The 15,335-nt window shown below is 39.3% G+C and overlaps 2 protein-coding genes across 2 annotated transcripts; both read left to right on the forward strand.

The window, feature by feature from the left end:
• Window positions 1-266: 266 nt before the first annotated feature.
• LOC115077234 (olfactory receptor 10A7-like) lies at window positions 267-1,211 on the forward strand. The gene has a single exon (XM_029579520.1). It carries the CDS (start codon window positions 267-269, stop codon window positions 1,209-1,211), a length of 945 nt encoding a protein of 314 aa, XP_029435380.1.
• A 12,421-nt stretch (window positions 1,212-13,632) lies between these two features.
• LOC115077235 (olfactory receptor 13C9-like) lies at window positions 13,633-14,577 on the forward strand. The gene has a single exon (XM_029579521.1). It carries the CDS (start codon window positions 13,633-13,635, stop codon window positions 14,575-14,577), a length of 945 nt encoding a protein of 314 aa, XP_029435381.1.
• The last annotated feature ends 758 nt before the right edge of the window (window positions 14,578-15,335 follow it).

Genomic DNA, 15,335 nt, shown 5'->3' on the forward strand with positions numbered 1-15,335 from the left:
TTAAGGTTTATGACATTCCCTCATTTTAAGTTATATGCTGCTGCATTTTGAGCTTTTGTAAACCGTTGTGATGGCTTTACCGAATGAAGGTATATAAAACTCAATAAATAAATAAAAATCAATCAATAAATAAATAATAAAATTCAAATTATAATAGGTCCCTGCTTTCCACTGAAGTAATATGATTGTGAGTTTCCTGCACTGGTTAAGAAATGCATTAATAAACTGTGTACTCTTATGTCCATTTCAGATTGAAACATGAAGAAATGGGACTGGAAAATCAGACCCATGCAGTAAATGGATTTATCCTTTTGGGATTCTCGGATCTCTCTAAGCAGATACAGCAATTCCTTTTTGTGCTGTTACTTCTCATCTACATCCTTGCTTTGATGGGAAATCTGCTTGTCTTTACCATTCTCACAGTGGATCCTTCCCTCCATACACCCATGTTCTTCTTTCTCAGGAATTTGTCGTTCTTGGAGATCTGTTTTACGACAGTTACAGCCCCCAGAACACTAGTGGTCCTCTTGGCTGAGGATCGAAGCATCTCATTCTTTGGATGCGCCTTGCAAATGTATTTCTTCTTTTTTTTTGCCAGTGAGGAATGCGTGCTTCTTGGCATCATGGCCTATGATCGCTATATCGCAATATGTAACCCTTTGCGTTACTCAGTTGTCATGAGTAACAAAAGATGTGTTGTTATGGCAGTGGGTTCCTGGATTATGAGTGTTGTGTTGCAGTTTGGACAGATAACGTTCGTAATAAGTTTATCATTCTGTAGGTCTAAGTTAATCCATCATTTCTTTTGTGATGGTCCACCCATATTGAGGTTGTCTTGTTCAGACATTTATGTCAATGAAATACTCCGATTGGCTGCATCTGTGTTTTTCTTACTCATACCCTTCGTGGTCATTCTGTCTTCTTATATTTACATTATCTCCACCGTGCTGAGGATGCATTCCAAAGATGGGAGAAGCAAGGCCTTCTCAACCTGCTCCTCTCACCTTGCTGTGGTTACCTTATTTTTTGGGACTCTCATGCTTGCATATTTTCAGCAAAATACTGGCTCTGCAAATGAGAGAATTGTTGCTTTTATTTATTGTTTTGTCAATCCTATGTTAAACCCGCTGATTTACAGTCTGAGAAGCAAAGAGGTGAAAGGGGCCTTGAGGAGAAGATTGTGGGAGAAAATGTCTCTCTTTAGGTTATGAGACCTCTTTGGCTAAAGAATTATCCAGTAATTCAAAGATTTTACTGTTTTTTGTTATTAAACAGGGCCCCTCCTGAGATTATTATTTTTCATTTGAATTGGTATTTTCATAATGCTTTTTTTGGACTGCTATGAGTCTTCATTTGCTCTACTTAGGTATTTTCCCCCAGTTTTATATATTTCCTCTCAACTCAGCCCAGCTATCAAAACAACAGGTCTAAGGGGCAGGGCCTTGAACTGTGGAACCATCTAGAACCCAGTTAACCCGGATCTTAATTCCAGCCACTAGATGTCACCATTTCATAATGACTAAGAGTCCCTACTGCTCCTGAGACTGTGAATGAAACTGCATGCTTGAATTTTTCTGTTAAAATATCAGAGCCAGATTTTACAAGTAGCAAAGGAAATAAGAGCAAAGTAGAGCAATTGTGCACTAGAGGTACCCATTAAAATTGTTCAGACAATCAACTGGCAGCATTTGGTCTTGAATTCCAGTGCTTAGTCAGGCCTCTGTTGGGGAATAGTGAACTAGGGGAGCAAGGTTTGAAATCCTGTTTATTTATGACTTTGGCAAACTTGCTACATTGTCTTTTGCCTCAAGTACAAATTTATAGGTCTATTTAACTAAGCTGCGTGAGCTGTTTATCATGTGTTTAATGGCTCAATGCAGTATTTAAAATGCCATATGTTATTCTGCTCTAGCACAGTGAGTATGCTAGTGGCCTGATTAGCATGCAAATGCATGCTGATCAGCTTATACAAGCTTTATACATGCAAATAAACTAAAGAAGCTTGCCTCAAAAATCACATGCCTTGTTATTTGATTCCAAGTACCCTACAACTCAAATGTTGTAATTTAATTCCCCTGGGAGCATCAGGATGCTAATGGGTGTCCCAGTACTCCCAGGAGCGTGCATTAAAACAGCAAATTGACCTCAAGTAACTTCCATCCCAACTGTTAAAAAGAGACCCACCTGTCCCACTCCACCACCACTCCTGGAAGCAACCAAAGTTCCAAAAAATAGTATTAAACATTATAACCCCCAGGTACTAGGGATGTGCAGACAAAAAGTTTGCGTTGATAAGTTGAAGTTGAGGGTCGATTTCGTTCAATATGGACATATGGAGAATTCCATAAGTTGAGGGTCTGTCCATAAGTTCACCGGTTCCCTAAATAAAAATTTAAACCCCTCACCCTCCTTAATCCCCCCCCCAAGACTTACCAAAACTCCCTGGTGGTCCAGCGGGGAGTCAGGAAGCCATCCCTGTATTCCTTTGCGAGGAGCACGTGATGTCGGCGTCACGTCGGAGTGATGCGTACGTCACGTGCTTCTCCGCACCTCCGCTCCGGGACCCCCGTTGGACCCAACCGGAACTTTTGGCCAGCTTGGGGGGGGGGGGGGGTCAGGAGGCCCCCCCAAGCTCTGGATTGATCAATCCCTTTAAGACATGGCAACTCCATGCAAAATTTGCAGGGACAGCTTGGTCGTGTTATATTTCCTGGTGGTGTTTTACTGCATCTTTTTTAAGTAACACAGAATTAAAATAAAAAAATTATTAAAAAACAAAATCCCTTCTCAGAATCGATTCAAGAACATGAGGGCTTCCATAATGCACGTGCTTTGCCTGGATTGTGAGGATGCATTCTTGAGGGTATGTATAGCCCGGGGAGGGGGGTGGACACGACACAGTGCTTACTTATTATTTTGAAATGTTCATCGCACATTTTTTCTCTTTGTTAAATTCCTATCGATTTTTACTGCTCCCAGTTGTGTATTTCCCCGTTATATTGTAACTGCGTTTTTCGTTCCGCACCTGTTAATGTTCTTATTGTATCTTCTTTTTACACCCTTTTGTTAATTGTAAACTGGCATGATGTGATTCTTATCGCGAATGCCGGTATAGAAAAACACTAAATAAAAATAAATAAATAAAATAGTAGGATCAAAGTATTCAGGCAAGTTCAGCGCATGCACTTTCTGCTAATTTGTTATCTACGGCTATTTCTTACCTGGTGGCTCATGTAGTAATGGGAGAAAAAAATGCATGCACATTATTTGTGACAGCATATACTATTTGGTGCCTTTGGCACGTGAAATGCCATTTGAAAAGTTTTTCTCCTTTGGAAAAAGAATCAATATGTAGTTTCCTATGCAGAGTTTTATTCTAATTAATAGTTAATCACTGCAATGTAAAATCTTACAATACAGCTTCTACAGCTTAGTAAAACTACAGACAAATTTGGTTTATTAGCTCAATGAGGTAGTTATATTTTTTTAAATTTCCCATTGCAAAACTTCGCACGCTATTTTTCTCCTGCGCTTATTTACATACGACCTGATAGACAAATATTGCTTACAATTTTGCAAATGTTCTGCTAAGGGAGTCATTTTCAAACGTTTATCGCTTGCGAAAAGTCCATTTTTACGTGCAATAGCATGCTGGGGGCGGAGTCGGGGCTGCTAGAAGGCGGACTTGGTGGTGTCTTCGCTGGTGACGATAAGGTAAGCAACATTATCATCGCCAGTAGCGCCACCTTTCACGGTGGCGCTATTGGGTGCAAAAGCCGGCAGTGAAAACACCGCAGTGGTGTGAAGGCTGCCGGCTTCACACCACTGCGGTGTGAAACGGGGGGCGGGGGGTGGGCTGCAGGCCCACCCCCCGCCCCCCGTTTTTGCTGGATTCACCATTCTGCAATAGAATGATGAATCCAGGCCTAAGCTCCCATTCGTAGGTTGACTTGTTTGCTAAGAGTTTGAATACAGATTTTGGGATTCCTCTGTGTAGAGAAAGTAAACAATCTCAAGCTTTCCAGAGTTAAAAAACAAATGGACTCTAGCTGATCATCCTGATCAGCAGTATTGTAGTGTTTGTGAGAAACCCAGACCACCTCCTGGCGAATCACAAAAACAATTCCCTTAGAGGAAAGTGACTAGGGCTCAGTCCTGCTTAAATTCTTCCCTTCAATATATACAAAGGAATATTTTACAGGGCACCAGAAGGACAGTAAGCACATGGAAAAGGAGAGTGAAAGAGAGAGAGAGTGAAGGTGACCGACAAACGCACACACACACACACACACACACACTTGAGCACTTCAGAAATAGATTTGCCTTTATTTGTGCAAAAAACCCCCAAACAAAAAAAAAAATTATTTCCAAGAAACAGGTTCCAGATAAATGAGGTCTTTACTATCATTAACATTGTTAATACAGCCAAAAACCACTGTAGGCATTCAGAGACCTGAGGTTGAATTGCACTCTAAGCTTCAAAAACTTCTATGAGCTTACCAATTGTTTTGGTTTGAATGGAGGCTCATTTCTGCGAACTGTGAGTCATTAGCAGACTGTGTGGTGATGCCATAACACTGGCAGCCAGGATGACCACTCCCTCCCTGGCACCAACCCTCCAAATCCCCAATAACAAAAATGCAAGTAAACATAATATAGCTGTAGTCTCTACTGCCCGGGTCAAATAGCTCACCCCTCCACACTGGATCGGGATCCCCGACCTCATCCCTAATGACACCTGTGAGCTGAGACATACAATTGAAGTGACAGGTGATACTTGGCAAGCAGGTACAATCTCCTTTCATGACTATCAACTATTTAGTATCTGATTATAGTTGCCAAAGCCTAAACATAAAGCAAACGTATAATACGATAATTGACAAAAATTGGGCGGGAGAGTGAGAATGATGCCTTCCTTTAGCAATATGGTGCCTTCCTTTCATGCTGCAGAATTTAAGTCTCCATCCATGCCATCATTGTGCACCCAAAACCCCTCCCCCTCCCTCTCCCGCACACACATAGCTGAAGTGACATGCACCGGCCCCAGCACCTGTGCAGCCGACATGAATGCGCCTTATCTGCTCCCGGTGCGTTCAGTGCTATTCGAAATCACAAGCGCTAGAAGGGTAAGCTACTCACGGGTGTATCCAGAGTGCGAGAAAAAGAAGGAGTTTGCGCTGCTGTCATCAGACAATGGGAGGAGACGTGGAAGTCTGTGGTGCTGCTCTTCCCATTGTTTTAGGAGAGTTGGAGGAACAGTGGAAGTTTTGGTACCACCGCCATTGGCGCTGCTGCAAATATCCCAAGAAGCCACTGAGCTGTTGGCGGCAGTGACTGCGGTGGCAGGGGTAGGACATAGAAAGGGAAATATGTGAGTGGTGTAAAACATGCCATGCAATACCTCTGGCATACATAATTTAAATTTTCCAATGGTAACAAAATATCCGAACTCTTACATTTAGGGCTCTAACTGGGAGATGCATCAAGCTGTGGTAGTGCTCTAATGCATATTAATTCACATATATCATGCTATATGCATGATAATTTTGCATCTTCCTGCCCAGGCTCCCTCCGCTACTACAATTACCTTCTTTGCCTGCAATTTGCATGCATTAATGATACAAATGCATGCAAAGAAGGTCATCCTTAGGCAATTCTATGCAAATATTTTGTAATGGACAACTGAGAAAGAGGTCAGCCACAACAGAATAAAACACCTATTTGAAGTGCAATAAATGTGAGGTGGGAGCCCCTAAAGCGGGTCCCGAGGCTCTCACCTCATATTTAAAGAGGCAGCAAAACAACAAAGACAAAATTTGTGGCAAAGAAGGGAGGTTGAACAGGGGTCAAGTCTGACCCCCGACTCAACCCAGGCTGCCAGTTGAGGCAGACCTGAGTCACCCAAATAAAAAAAATGACACTTAAATGTTGTCCCATGACGACAGCCCTCCACCCCCCCCCCCCCCCCCCCGGTCAGACCATAAATAAAGTGAAGTCCCCGGTCCCATTCCTCTCAGGCCATCAATAAAGTGGTCACCTGGTCCTCTGCCCCCCCTTCCCCTAAAGACCATAAATAAAATCTCCCAGTCCTCCAGCCCCTCCCTCAGAGGCCAAAAATAAAGTAATACAGTCCCATCCCCATCCCCCCAAGTCAAAAATAAAGTCCTAACACCCCCCACTCAGCCTCCCTGTTTTCCCATCATTTTTTATTTTTGAGCCAATGGCCCTTTAAGGCGATGGCGGTCCTGTGAGGTTGGGGCTGCCCTTGTGTTAAAGGGCCACATGGCACATTCTTTTGGCCCATGGTGTGTGGCCACGAGACAAAAGAATGTGCCAGAGAGACGCAACGTTTTTTTTTAAGGGGAGCAGCCCCACTGTCATGGCAGCACCCCCCACGATAGTGGGACCTTTCATGCGATAAAACTTTGTGGCTTAGTGCATCCAGGGGTGAGTTAGGTGCTTAAGTTAGGCACTTATTTTCTGCCAAAATCAGGAGATCAGATTTTCAACTACAAATTCACATTTTAGGTCCTAAGATTTAGGGACTTAAATTTAGGCCTGCTATTTGTTACCCTAGGTTCAGGGTCCTGTTAGGAGCTTAATATTCCTAACAATGTTTCCCTGCCCAAACTCCACCTTTAGACTTCTAAACTTAGATGCCTAATGAAGCTAGGAGCCTAAATTTAGGTGGTCAGCTCTAATACATTTTCAGTTTAGGGGCCCATTTGCATAAGTTAAGATCCTAAACCCTTTCAAAGTCCCCCTCTTTATTTTATTTACTCAGAGCCTGTGATGGCAAATTTTCTTAATAAAAACCGTTGTAAACAAAATCTCCCCAATAATTAATTTCCAGCAGCAACGAAGCATGAAAAGTTAATTACATTGTTGGTAATTATGCATTATGAATTCCCTCCTCACAGGAAAAGTTTGATTGAAGTGTCCCAAATATCCAGTTAGTTGTTGATAAAAAGCAAAATGTTTACTGTATCCAATGTCATTGAGAGGAAGAATCTTGGTTGGTCATGATATTTGGTATTTTATGGGATCAAGGATAAAGACGGTGAAGTAGATGAAATTCTGAGACCACATAGTTTCCTTCTCTACCAAGACGCTAGAGCAAGCAAGAAGCCAGTAAAGAATATTTCTGAAAGCCATTCTACCAAAGGTATGAGATACATTTTCCCCTTATTTTTCAGGGTTGATCAGATTCTTTGCAGAATGTGATGTGGTTTTTTTGGAATAACATCAACAGAGTGTAGATTTTCACCAAAAATAATTTAGGACACGAGCTTTCAATACCACAGTTGCAGCTAAGGATAAGAAACGATGGCGAGCACCATAAAATAATGTATTAAATGACTTGGAAATATCTCAATTTATTATAAACAAGACTGAGATTCAAATTACTAGAAACATTGCAAAGAATGAAATACAAACATTCCCAGTTTGGAGATTATATGAAGTAAACAACAAGAAATCTAGAATGAGACGAGATAGATAAGGCAGAAAGAAAATAAAAGTAGGATATTCTGATCTAAATAGGTTCATGAAAAAAGAATAGAAATAAATGTATTCAGCAAAGATGAGTGAACATGAGAGGCTAGACTTGCCTCAGCTTTAACATATTCAGGTGACCCTGAAATCCCATCTAACATGTTTTATGAATTTAGAATGGGGTCAATCCATCCCAACCAGGATTCCGCTTCAGATGCAGCCATTCTAGTTTATATTTTCGTCTGCTTTCGTCAACCCTCTCTAATCTTCCCTGAGGTGAAAATCAGAATTTTCTGATGGGACTTAAATTTGCACAGTTTCCCCATGCGTGCTCTTTTTATGTAAACAAGCTTAGAATTGTAATGCAGTCCATTGCCAGTATTAAGATTTTATTAGAATCCATTTCAGATCTGTGGTGCAAACAGTGCCATTATGAGGAGGCGTTAAGAAATGGAAATCAGAGCAGAGCTGATCATGACTTACATTGGAAAAAGCAAAGAACCATTTCAAGGGCAAAGAATTAAATTTCAGCAAGATTGTTCTTAGTTCCACCTTACTATCCCCATCCAAAAATAATAAAAATAACAGAAAACAATGTTGAAAGATGCTTGCTTCTGCTTTTGTAACTCTTTGTTATGTAAGATGGATTCTCTGATGATTTCCATTGTTATACAATGAAGTATTGCTAATGTCTTCTTTGATTCTAGTTTGGCACATGAATTGCAGTGAGCCGTGGAAAGGTTTAAAACGTGTAAAGACAGAACAGAAATCAAAGCAAAGTGGTGCCATGAAAAATGCATACCATTTTATCAGCTAAGGAGAAAGTTTTGCTTAATTGTATAATTTGGTGAATGTAAAAAGTGATTGCTCTAGGGCAGTCTTTTCCAAGAAAGGGATCAATGAAGAGAATTCCCTAAATTGTGAGATAGCCGATGTGGTATTAGGGGCTGAAGTTTTCAGTGGACAGAAAAGGATAGGCTAATTTCAGAAATGATTGATTTGTTAATGTTGAGACTGATATTCGAAAAAAGCAGAGAGCCCTATTTTCAAACACTATTTAGCCAGATAAATAGCACTTATTCAGCTAACTGGTGGCTTTTGACATCTGACTATGTTCAGCTGTTACCACTTAGGCAGATAAGTCATGTATCTGGTTAAATAGATAGCCAGATAATTCAGGGGCTGATGTGAGCGAATTGGGGCCATGCTACTAAGCCAGCTAATTTAACTGGATAAGTAGTGGTATACATATTTATTTTGTTTTAAAGACCAGAATAGGCAAGAAATATATAAAAACAAGAGCAATATAATGCTACATCTTAGCATGTATTAATTCCAGAAAGAAACAATATAATTTCTGCGAATTGAGTTGAAATGTATTGCAACTATTTTGTAAATCTCTTAAATCAATTTTTTCTTTTTTCCTTAAATTTAATCTAAGAATGTTTTCCATTCATCCAGGCACTTAAAGTCCTAGCACATATAGTCACGCTATTATTTGTTTTTCATTTGTCTGTATATGTTTGATACTATGGCTGTTTCATTCTATTTCCTACAGTGAACTTTGGAGCGTGTACACTATAAATCTTTTAAACGAATAAATAAAACAAATATGTAATTATGACTTTTCCCACTCTTATGCAATGCTAATTTCTCCAGTGAGAGAATGTCATACAATGTTCAATAATAATTAACAAGTGGTAATCATTTCTACAATTTAACAAATTTAATAAATTCAAAACAATTTACAAAAATGTTTATTATAAAAAGATACAACATAAACAATATAGAACAATATACAATTGCATAAACAGAAAACACAAGTTCACAGTGAAAATAATTTTAAAGGCAGGTTACAAACAATCATGTCAAACAAGAATCCAGAATATTCCACACACTAAATATACAAAAAAATTAATAATATAATCAACACTCCCAAAAGGTAATCAATCCATAATGAAGGAAAACCTTTCCTACTACTTCTGAGAAATAATCAATACCACAATGAAGTAAAAGCTATCTTTTCCAACAATATAGCAGCAAACAGAAAAGTAGAGTAGCCTTTTCAGAAAGGGGGAAAACTTTTATAATTGTAATGGTCTCTGCATCAAGCTTCCAACATAGAGCACCCGTTGACATGGTCAATGTTTTGCCAAACCAGTGGCTGCCTCAGATAATACTTTAGAAGGTATTCAAAAACGCAGACAGCATAATATCCACCAGGAATGACTATCTCAGGGAACAACAAATTCAATGTAGAAAGCCACTATCAAGTTAGCAGTCCCCATAAAACATGTCTGCAGTTTCAAACTAAAAGTAATCTGCCATTAAAAATCTCTTTGTTGTGAGCTTGTATTTTTTTGTTATATTTTCTATATTGGTATATATTGTTTATATTGTATGTTTGAAACTAACAACATTTATTTATTTATTATTTTAATGAATTTGTGATTTTGTGAAATTGTGTTGTTAAATAGTAGGAATGTAGGTTTTCTGGTTACATCTTGCTATTTATGATGTTTGTATTTTAGAGGTTTAAACAGTGGAGGTGGAAAGCCAAATCAATAATCCAATAGGGAACACAAAAGCAGATTCGGCATAAACTTGAATTATCCAGAAGCACTTATGCTGTTCATCTGATATCCCAAACCACTATAATTAAGATTGGTCCCTCCCGATGCAGTCTTATGAAACACAGTCCATGTCAGGGGATTGTGAATTCTGTAGTTAAGTACCTCTGTATAATTTTATGTATGCGGTAAAATCCTATACATGAGCAGCATGAGAATTTCTGGACAATTCAAGTGTATGATGAATCCACTTTGTGTTCCCTTTAGTATTTTATTGGCAACATGATATTAGTTGATTTTGCATATCAAAATGTTACATACAATTCTTCCACATTTGGCATTGCTATAATCATTTGGGTTGTAACCAACATAAATGTAAGACATTTACCTCATAATGAATAATTCCATTAATTAACATTCCATGAAGAAATATTTCCAGGATCAATGAAAAATCCACCTGTGTTGTTTCTTGAATATCATTGCTAATTAGTTTGTAATTTTTTTTCCTACCTCAGAGCATTCTCACCATATAATCTATGCATCTTCCAATCTGACCACAGTTTCTGCAGCAGGGGGTCAAATTCACCATGCCCTATTTTTTTCTAATTTCGTTGAAGACTTTCGTCATAAGAGAGTTGTTCCTTCGATCATTTTTGTTGCTTTTCCCTTTACCTTTATTGGTAGGGATATGCAGAGGCAAGATTTTTGTTTTTGTGTTGGTTTTTTCTGTTTGGGGGCTTTTCTTTCAGAATTTGGCTTGTTTAATGTTTGTTTTCATTCACTTCATTTTCCACACAGAAAGAAACATAAAATAATCCCCCCCCAAGCAAAACAAATAAAATAACTGAACAAATATGCCCCTCCCACCATGAGCCACACAATCCCTGTCACCGCTTTACGCTTTCTGTAGTGCTCCATCAAGGCTGAAAGGGGAAGGAATGATCGCCACTCAACTCCTGACCAATGGATTCTCTTTAAAAATGATGCTAGTTGTGTAAAGTTTGTTTTATGGCAGTTTTGCTTTACAAATATAATACTTTATAGCCATGAAACAATATGGTGTCAACTAGTACCATTTTTAAGATCAGATAATAGAAAGACTAGGGGGGCACTCCATGAAGTTAGCATGGGGCACATTTAAAACTAATCGAAGAAAGTTCTTTTTTACTCAACGCACAATTAAACTCTGGAATTTGTTGCCAGAGGATGTGGTTAGTGTAGTTAGTATAGCTGTGTTTAAAAAAAGATAAGTTCTTGGAGGAGAAGTCCATTACCTGCTATTAAGTTCACTTAGAGAATAGCCACTGCCATTAGCAATGGTAACATGGAATAGACTTAGTTTTTGGGTACTTGCCAGGTTCTTATGGCCTGGATTGGCCACTGTTGGAAACAGGATGCTGGGCTGATGGACCCTTGGTCTGACCCAGTATGGCATTTTCTTATGTTCTTATGTTCTTATGAGGTAGGACATGAGTGATTGGAGTGTTTTAACCATGATGGCTGATTGTAGAAATGGTAAGCGAGGTGATAAAAACCATATTTTAAAAACTTTCGTGGCAAATAATACATGCTATTATCAGATAGCATATTCCGGGCCAGATTCATTTTCTCACATTTTGTATCTATGGGAAAAACCCTTAGTGAATCAGATGCAAAATTTGCCAAATTGAAAACCACCAACTTTTCTGGGTTTTTTTTTAGACAAGGTAGAAATTGAAATAATTTGAAACAAACCAAACTGAAAATGACCAACTTTTGTTCAGATTATAAATTTGTTTCAGACAAATACACAGAAGACTGGAAGTCTCATCCTCATATCCTACCCAGCAGCCCCTGGGAGTGGACTCCAGAGGTCACAGCGAGCGATCCAAATTTCAGATTCCATAAACCCAGCTTCCAGAGGCACCGTATCCCTTGCATCAGTAGAGGACCAGAAGCACGCACCATTAAGCTTCAAAACTTAAACCTCTCAATCCAGCGGGAGCATTGAGAAGAGAAGATCATCTTGCTGGAGGTTGAAGAGGATCGGTAAGTATTGCTTTGGGAAATCTTAGCACTTAAAAAGTTTGGGGAAAGGTGAAATAGTGGGGTATATTCTTTAGAGTTTGAGTGTTTCTGAGATAATAAGCAAGTTAGAGGGAGTTATTTCTAGTGTCTGCCTTTCTCTCTCTCCTTCCCATCCACCCCTAGATTTTCCTTTGATTTATAGGCAAGAGACACTTTCTTATTAAAAATCAATCAGGATTTTATCCAAATCACACTATTACCCTCACCCTTATTGAGAGTTTAATCATCACTTTGTAGGACACTACCAGATTAATAGTGAATACACCAATAAATGTTTCTTTGGTCCCACAATAATTTTATTCAAATATTCTGAGGGATTTTAATTTCAAAGTATCATCATGCCGGATTCGGAGATGCTGAGTTTGAATCCGGCATGATGATACTTTGAAATTAAAATCCCTCAGAATATTTGAATAAAATTATCGTGGAACCAAAGAAAAATTATTGTGCGACTAAAGAATTCAACGCATAGAACCTGCTATTTAGCCCTTGATGCAGCTCCTGTGAAATATGATATTGTGTTGGGTGTAAAAGGATTACAGAATTAGTCAAAAAAAGGGGAAGACATTTTTTCTCATTGTTTCATTATTTGGGGTTTAATGATTTAGAAATGCATTTTTACATATATGCACAAAAAAGTATGGACCAATGATTAATTATAACCGTGTCAACCAGTTGATGGAACATGGTTCATGTTCTAAAAGATGAAAAAGAGTAGTATGGTGGTCCGAACTCTCTAAAATAACTATTTATGAAAAAATTCTTTATATTTTATGTCTTGGCAATACGTGTTTTGTTACATCAGAATTTTTCGTTACTGCCGTATATTGGGCATTTTTTGTGTGATTAGCTATTTTACAATAATCATGGAAATATGCGCATATGTTATAAAATAGACTGGTCCCATGCATATATGCACGCAATTTTAAGTGTGTGCACGCCCAGATATTTAAATTGAGTTTCTGTCACATAAGTTGGGGTATTTTAAAATTGGAGTGCATCCATACCATGATCAGTTTTACCAGTTCGTACACCAGTTCTCCCAGCATAGGGATAGCTTCTCCAAACCCCCCTGATTTAATACCCTGCAGTCCCCCAGTTATACCTCCTGAATAGCAGAAGTAAAGATATGCGGCAGAAGGCCTGTCAAGTGTCAGGGTGTGTAAGTATTTACGCTCATATCTCTTGGCTATGTTCCATAACACCCATGCCCCACCCATATCATGCCTACGGCACGCCCCTTTTTGAAATCCAATGGGATGTGTGCGTAGCGTGAAATATGCACATTTCTGTGGCTTTTAAAATTCGGTGGATGTGTGCAAGCCCAACTTGTGTGTGCATCCCCCAATTGAAGTGACCACCGGACATTAAAAATCTACCCCAAAGTCTTATGCTGGTATAATAAAAGGTATGCAATGTGTTTGTTAGATTCCTGCACTGGTTGAGAAATGCATTAATAAACTGTGCACTCTATGTCTGCTTCAGATTAAAACATGAAGAAATGGCACTGGAAAATCAAACCAGTGCAATGAATGGATTTATCCTTTTGGGATTCTCGGATCTCTCTCTGGAGATGCAACGATTCCTTTTTGTGCTACTGCTTCTCATCTACATCCTCGCCTTGGTGGGAAACCTGCTTGTATTCACCATTCTCACAGTGGAGCCTGCTCTCCACACACCCATGTACTTCTTTCTCAGGAACTTGTCCTTCTTAGAGATCTGTTTTACGACGGTTACAGCCCCCAAAACACTAGTGGTCCTCTTGGCTGAGGACAGAAGCATCACATTCTTTGGATGCGCCTTGCAAATGTATTTATTTTATATCTTTGGCTGTGAAGAATGTGTGTTTCTTGGTATCATGGCCTATGATCGCTATGTCGCAATATGTAACCCCTTGCGTTACTCCTTCCTCATGAGTAACAAAAGGTGTGTTCTTATGGCAGGGGGTTCCTGGATTATGTGTGCTTTGTTGCAGCTTGGACAGATAACTTTCATATTAAGTTTGCCTTTCTGCAGGTCTAAGCTAATCCATCATTTCTTCTGTGATGGTCTACCCGTGATGAGGTTGTCTTGTACGGACATTTATGCCAATGACACAATTAGGATGGTTACATCTGTAATTTTCCTGCTCATACCATTCCTGGTCATTCTCTCCTCATACATTTACATTATGTCCACCGTGCTAAAGATGCATTCCCAAGATGGGAGAAGCAAGGCCTTCTCAACTTGCTCCTCTCACCTTGCTGTGGTTATCTTGTTTTTTGGAACTACCATGGTTGCATATTTTCAGCCAAATACAGGCTCTGCAAATGAGAGAATTGTTGCCTTTATTTATTGCTTTGTCAATCCTATGTTAAACCCGATGATCTACAGCCTGAGGAGCAAAGAGGTGAAAGGGGCCCTGAGGAGAAGATTGTGGGAGAAAACCTCTTTCTTCAGGTTGTGATACCTTGTTTTACCAACCAAAGAATTATCCAGGTATCCAAAGAAGTTACTATCTTTCAGATCACATAGGTCCTCTCAGATTATTATTTTTCATTTGACCTGGAGTTTTCCTTCTGCCTTTTTGGACTTCTGAAATCTGCTTCTAATTGGGCTATGCTGCGATGAGCCTTCATTTGCAACTCCCTAGGGATTTATTTTCCATAATTTTATAAATTTCTTCTCAATTCAGCCCAACTATAATAACAACAGTTCTAATAACAAACTGAAGGGGTCATTTATCAAAATGCGCTAAGGCATTTTCGCATGCGAAAAGCCACATTAACGAATGCGATAGGCCCTTACCGCATGCAAAAATGTCTTTAACGCATGCGATACCACCATATCGTATGGTACGATGCAAATTTGAAAAAGAGGAGGAGTTAGGGGCGGACTGGGTTTGCACAGACTTAACGCTGATTTTAACTACACCTTTTTCAATAGCGTTAAGCCATGCGATAGCTTGCATTATGTGATGTCTCCTAAAAGGCCTGTTTGAGTGGAATGAAAGCTCCCAGAGTATATGAGAGAGAGAGAGAGAGAGAGAAGCCACAGTGTCCTCTCAATAGATAGGTATTTGTATCCCTATGATAGGCCCACCTAGTAACTCGAGGTGATGTTTAGGTATTAGTGTAGTGGGTTAGGGGCCACTTTGACATTCAATGTGAGACGTACAAACAGAACAGTGGTCTCTTGTGAAGATTTGTTGGCCTTCGGAGTGAG

This window comes from Rhinatrema bivittatum, chromosome 16 (genome assembly GCF_901001135.1).
Source record: "Rhinatrema bivittatum chromosome 16, aRhiBiv1.1, whole genome shotgun sequence".
Classification (NCBI taxonomy): Eukaryota; Metazoa; Chordata; class Amphibia; order Gymnophiona; family Rhinatrematidae; genus Rhinatrema; species Rhinatrema bivittatum.

What these genes read in the sequence shown, in the direction of transcription:
- LOC115077234 (XM_029579520.1), top strand. Translation starts at nt 267, where the DNA reads ATGGGACTGGAAAATCAGACCCATGCAGTAAATGGATTTATCCTTTTG.
- LOC115077235 (XM_029579521.1), top strand. Translation starts at nt 13,633, where the DNA reads ATGGCACTGGAAAATCAAACCAGTGCAATGAATGGATTTATCCTTTTG.